The sequence below is a fragment of the Anoplophora glabripennis genome, unplaced genomic scaffold, assembly GCF_000390285.2.
Source record: "Anoplophora glabripennis isolate ALB-LARVAE unplaced genomic scaffold, Agla_2.0 scaffold320, whole genome shotgun sequence".
In the NCBI taxonomy this organism is placed as follows: Eukaryota; Metazoa; Arthropoda; class Insecta; order Coleoptera; family Cerambycidae; genus Anoplophora; species Anoplophora glabripennis.
The window spans coordinates 352284-358767 of NW_019416450.1; the positions used below are offsets into that span (position 1 = coordinate 352284).

Below are 6484 nucleotides of genomic sequence, written 5' to 3' on the forward strand. Positions count from 1 at the left end.
TAACACTCTGATTGCTGCATACCACATCGTCGAATATTATAATAGAATTGGGTTTTATTTCACTTGGAGGAACGACATCGTTGCCATCTTGATACTCATAGTATCCAATCTCTTTGATGGGTTCCAGTAGCTGTTTCAGATACTCATATTTCGGTTGGTATAGGGATTTTGAGTAAACGTATACATTTTCAAACCTCAAACCATTTGGGTGCGCCAATAAACTTATTATGACGTTAGTTTTACCAGACCCAGAAACGCCAACAACGAGTCCTCGCTTAGAACAGTCTCCAAAAAGTGGGCCGTGTTTCTTAAACCTACTTAATGAAATATTATCATCGTGATTGGTTACCGGTAGCGAAATGTTCTGTTTCTCGATCCTCATTCTGAAGGAAAATTGTATGTACTGTACGTTAACGTAGTACGTAAAGTATTTATAAGGTATAAAACTATCAATTAAATTCAGTTGTATTGAAGTGTCACGCCAGAGCATATATAAATGCTTGTGCCCAACCTATCCGCAGTTAATCGACAGATAAAGCGAGTAAAGAGAGGTTCTGGGATTCTTAATACGCTTATAAATAAACTTCCGATAGAACTACACATTCCTGGTTACAACTTTTGTGGACCAGGTACCAAGCTTGAAAAAAGGCTTGCTAGGGGTGATACTGGCATTAATCCTTTGGATAACGCATGCCTCGCTCATGACTTATCATACAGTGAGAGCTCTAATATAGAAGATCGTCATAAGGCAGACCGCATCCTTGAACAACGTGCCTGGGAGAGGGTTAAATCTAAGGACGCCAGTTTCGCGGAAAAGACTGCAGCGTGGGCTGTTGCCAATGCAATGAAAGTCAAAACTAAGCTAGGAATGGGATTACAGAAGAAGAAGAAGAAGAAATTTGTGAAACGTAAACGAGGTCAGGCTCTAAATTTTAACCAAGCAGTACAAAAAGCTCCACAGGGTATTCGGGGTAAACCATCTAGTAGTAGTAACCTCGGTGAAGTAGTAAAGCAAGCTCTATCATCAATAGGAACGAAAAGGATAACTCCCAAAACTGGTGGATTTCTTCCTCTCATTCCTCTATTTGCCGCATTAGGTGCTCTTGGAAGTATAGGCGGTGGAGCTGCTGAAATAGCGAAAGCTGTGAACGATGCGAAAGCCGCAAAGGAAAAAATGGAGGAGGAAAAAAGACATAATCTGGTCATGGAACAGGCTGCTCTTGGAAAAGGCTTATATCTGCGTCCTTATAGGAAAGGAATGGGGCTTTATTTACCATCAAAAAACTCCCAATAAAGCTACCTCGTCGTGCACTGACTAATGTAGATTTAATTAAATTTGCTAAAAAGTTACGTATTCCACATTTCCGAGGAGTGTACATGCAGGATGCCCTACCAGTAAAGATAAGAAGAAACGAATGTGGTATAGTTAATTTGGATATTTCGTCTGGACCAGGCACTCACTGGACGGCATACGTAAAGAAAAACAAGACGATATTATACTTTGATAGTTATGGTAATCTGAGACCTCCGAATGCAGTAACAAAATATTTTTATAGCGATGGTAGCTTAAATACAATCAAATATAATCATGATAAATTCCAACGAGATAATGCAATAAACTGTGGACACCTATGTTTAAAATTTTTATATAATGTATGTAATTGAGGAAAATCTGTTTATTATAAATAAAGTTTTAACTGTTCAACATGTCTCTGACTTTGACTTTATCTGGAAATACGTCTATTTTAAGTGCAGATTATAACCCACCAATATACTTAGATGATGACGCTGAATATGTGGTTGGTCTATCAGATTTTGAAACCTTCAACGTAATTCCAAACATCGATGAAACAAACAATAAGTTTACGTATGGTAATACGACACTAACAATTCCAGTTGGAGCTTATGAAATTACCGATATCAATAATTACCTACAACAACAAATATCAACTGCCAATATTAACATTAGAGCCAATCGAAATACATCAACTGTCAGCATTGATACTAATGTTGACATAGATTTTACAAATAAGAAATCCATAGGACGTCTGTTGGGTTTCAAAAAAAGAATTATTAAAGCTAATACACTGAACGAGTCTGATTTTCCTGTCCAAATAATTAAAGTCAATGCTATATGCATAGATTGTAACATAGCGGCAGGTTCATATTTCAACGAAAAACCTGTTCACATTATTCATCAGTTTTTTCCAACCGTGGGACCAGGATATAAAATAGTGGAATCACCTCTGAACATCTTGTACTTCCCCGTAACCGTTAAGACGATCAACAACTTGACTGTTAAAATACTCGATCAGGACGGAAATCTTATAAATTTTCGCGAGGAAACTATCTCAGTCAGATTAAATCTTCGAAAGCTCTAGAGATGGTAGTTCGCTACAATACAAAATGTTGTCGACCAAATATTACGACGAAACGCAGTTATAAAAGAAGATCCAAAAACCAATCAGCCGTTAGTCCGAAGAAGAACGTTATTAAAGTAACACCGGAAAACAAGAGATTCCTGAAGTCTCTCGGTTTTGAAGTTCTCATATAATGGATATACTAGATGTTATGCAGCAACCTCTCATCGACAATTCCATCGTCGACTTGGAGTATCACAATTACCAACCTTTCGTGACCTCTAAATTGGGCTACAATGATGAAGTAAGGATATCACTTCAGGAATTGGACATCTATACTTTACCTTGTGAAAGTATGCTATACTTGGAAGGAAATTTGACTACAGAGGATGGAAAATCGGTTACCAAATTAAAACTTATAAATAACGCTTTCAGTTTCCTCTTCAGGGAAATTCGATATGAAATGAATGGAGTAATCATCGATTCCGTTAGAAACGTAGGACTAACGTCAACGTTGAAGGGGTATCTATCGTACAATGAAAGCGAGAGCGTTAAACTTCAGAATTCTGGATGGTTTCCCAAACAAAGCACACTCGAAGGCGACAAGTTTAATGTATGCATTCCTCTTAAAATGCTACTGGGCTTTTTCGAAGACTATAGAAAAATTATACTAAATATGAAGCAGGAACTGGTTCTGATTCGAAGTAGCAATGATCTAGATGCAGTAACGGCTATCGATGAGACTGAAAAACCTAAAATTAACATTGAAAAAATCTATTGGAGAGTACCTCACGTTTCCGTAGGAATCCCCCAACAACTGGCCCTGACTAAAATTTTAGATAAAAATGTGGAGATATTGGTTCCATTTAGAAGTTGGGAACTTGTAGAGTACCCTTCCCTTTCACAAACTACAAGACACACTTGGCCCGTGAAAACCACCACCAAGTTGGAGACGCCTCGTCATATTGTTGTCGCCTTTCAGACAGATAAGAAAAATAAGGTCACCTCAAATATGAGCAAATTTGAGGACTGTGGTCTTACAAATATAAGAGTATTTTTAAATTCGGAAAGATATCCATATCACGACCTATTCCTTGACTTTAATAACAACAAATTCGCCACATTATACGAAATGTTTGCCAGCTTCCGAAAATCGTTTTATGAATTAGAAAACGAGCCCATATTTACTCCAAAAGAGTTTAAATCCATTGCTCCAGTAACTCATATTGATTGCTCCCATCAAAAAGAAACCATTCAATCAGGAGCTGTCATTTTACGAATAGAATGGGAAACGTCAAGTAATGTTCCAAGTGACACCACAGCATATTGTTTAATTTTACATGATCGTTTGTTCCGATATGACCCCTTAACGAAAATTGTCAGACAGGTCTAAGCTATATAATTAATGCCACTAATTTTGTATGTGCAGGGGTTTAAGATAGAACAAAATAAATTTATTCTGAAAGAATTGGCGGTTTACAATGGCACTAAAACGGCTCACTATATTTTTAAACCGCCATTTTCTAGACAGCTTCTGCCGCCTGATTTAGAAAAACAAGTAACATGGTTGACAAATAATTATCACTGTGGAACGAAGGACATGTACCGTTTCACAATTGTACCAATATTATCCGAGAACTTACAAGAAAAGAAGACATTGTCTATGTGAAGGGGCGGGAGAAAGCCACATATATTAGAGAATATTCATCAACTCCGGTATACGAGCTGGAAGAACATCCATCACTTCAACTTGCAGAGCCCCGATGTTTTTATCATAAGAAATCAAAATGTATGTGTTCATTAACGAATGTATATTACCTTTATGAAAACTTTTATATTTCCTAAATTTTTCTAAAATAAAAACGATAAATGTATAATGTCTTTTATTAAAAAATTAATACATCGGAAATATGCTCATCATTACTTATTTTATGAAGGTAGACTATATAAACTAGTTTTAACTTGTAACATTCTTAAAGTATGTGACGATTATTACATTTGAAATAAAGCTACAAAAATACATTTCAAGATAACTGTTCAATTTTTAGCAAAAACATTAAAGCGTTGAATAATGCCCATATGGTAAAGTATCCGTGCTATCTTCTTTCAAAATTCTTTTGTCATCAAATGGGCTTAAAGCAAGTTTAATTTGTTTCACCGAATAAATTTCATGTAAATAAGATCTAATTAATCTCTGAGTTCTATAGACCTCCTTAAAGTCTTTTAAACATGTCAAGTAGTCTTCAAATTGAATATGCTTCTTTACAATATTTTTTTTTAATCCTTTAATTTTTTTAACGCTACAGATTTCTCCACATTTAATGCTATACATTTTTGATCGCAAGCCAACGAATTCAGTCATAATGGTACCATTATTTTCGTCCTTCATTAAACCAACCACTTTTTTATTTTTTTGTTCAATCGAATAGACATTATTTTGTTTATAGTCACTTGTATCGAATTTTTCAGAATTTTCCTTAATAATTGAATAAAAATCATCACAATGTACATCATATATCAAACTATCCGTGTCGGTATATAGTAATTTACAGTTTTCTATATTAAATTTTCTTAACATAAAGTTGTAGTGAAAGTCGTACACGCATGTTTTAGAAATGTCCAGAATGCACATACCTACGTACAGAGGCTTATTGAATACTATTTCAGTTTTATTAAGTTCTACCGCTACCAAATTTTCATCAAAAATCGAACTACTATGAAAAGTGGGACTCGATATATAATTCTTAGCCCCGTATCTTCCTTCCCAATTTGAAAATAATTTAACAATGCGATGCTTCCGAATATTTTCCATTGTTTTACCGAACACAGCATTTAAAATCAACTTGAACAAATTCTTTTCAAATTCATTAGCTGCTTTTGCTCTAAGCGATGTATTTAAGTCTACATACTCCTTTAACCAAGCAGATTGTTTAAACTGAAGAATTTTATGAATTTTTTTTATATGTAAGCCACAATCGAGGCACTGTTTCAAATTTCTATAGTGCATTATATAATGTTCCTTATCAAATAAAGTTGTCATTAATTTTGGTAATTTTGAATTTGGTGGAATTCTATGTTCGGGGCACAAAGGTAAGTCTCTATGCAAATCGTGAAGATTATTTGGATAACCTAAATCAACCTCCAATATGTAACCAATATTTGACTCATCAGCTACTAAACGTACATCAAAATTTTCAACGTCTTCAACCCATTGAAATTCCCCATATGGTAAATATTGCGACATTGCCCAAGCATAAAGTCCATTTACATCAAAATATAGTAAATAATTAGAAGGATTGTTTGGATCGTAGTTAGGCATATATTTATTGTTAGCTTTTGCATATCTATTACAACATTGACTTACTCCCCCACGAATTGCTCTTTCTAAAAACAATAACATGTCGACGTCTTGCAAGTATTCTAATTTAATATTTGTATGTTTCAACATACAGTCCCAAGTATATCCCGGAAGCGTATAGTAATGAGCGGGATCTAATCCATACGTATTTAGACATCTTTCTCGAAAATTTTCAAAAATATCTGCTAATAGCAAAACGTCAGTTTTTAAATATAATTGAGTATACTCTTGAAGATTACCAATTTTAAAAACACTCCACACCTTTTGAGCGTGATTGTAGTCATCTTCTGAAATATCTTCATCATTTAACTTGTTATAAAAATCAGTCGAACTAGGAAGTGATGTTTCTTTCAAAACTTGCATGGAATTTATGTAATCATATGGAAATGTTCCCTTTCGAGTAATTAAGTTAAAAGATTCACCATTTAAATGGGAAAATTCAGTTTTTAATATTTTTAAATCTTCTTTCCGTAAAATAGATGCTAATTTATCTAACGATGATGTTAGAAATCTAAATGAATCTATAAACCTAAATTTTATCGAAGAATTTGGAATATGTTTGGTAAACGAAATGTATTGTTCTTTATTCTTCGCCAACAGCGTTATACGACCAGGACATAGCTGAGCTACATCTTTAATCATCACGTGACTGTCATACCCCGTCAAATTGTGAAAAACTACGGGAACAATGAAGGTGTTTTTATAATTCAAGTTGCAATTGGAGTGACACCAGCCCCTAAATTTGCCGTCGAGATGTGAGTGGTCA

The 6484-nt window shown here is 34.7% G+C and overlaps 1 protein-coding gene across 1 annotated transcript; it reads left to right on the forward strand.

Moving 5' to 3' along the window:
• The first annotated feature begins 2553 nt into the window (after positions 1–2553).
• LOC111691546 lies at positions 2554–3753 on the forward strand. Its single transcript, XM_023454585.1, has one exon. It carries the CDS (start codon positions 2554–2556, stop codon positions 3751–3753), a length of 1200 nt encoding a protein of 399 aa, XP_023310353.1.
• Positions 3754–6484: the final 2731 nt, after the last annotated feature.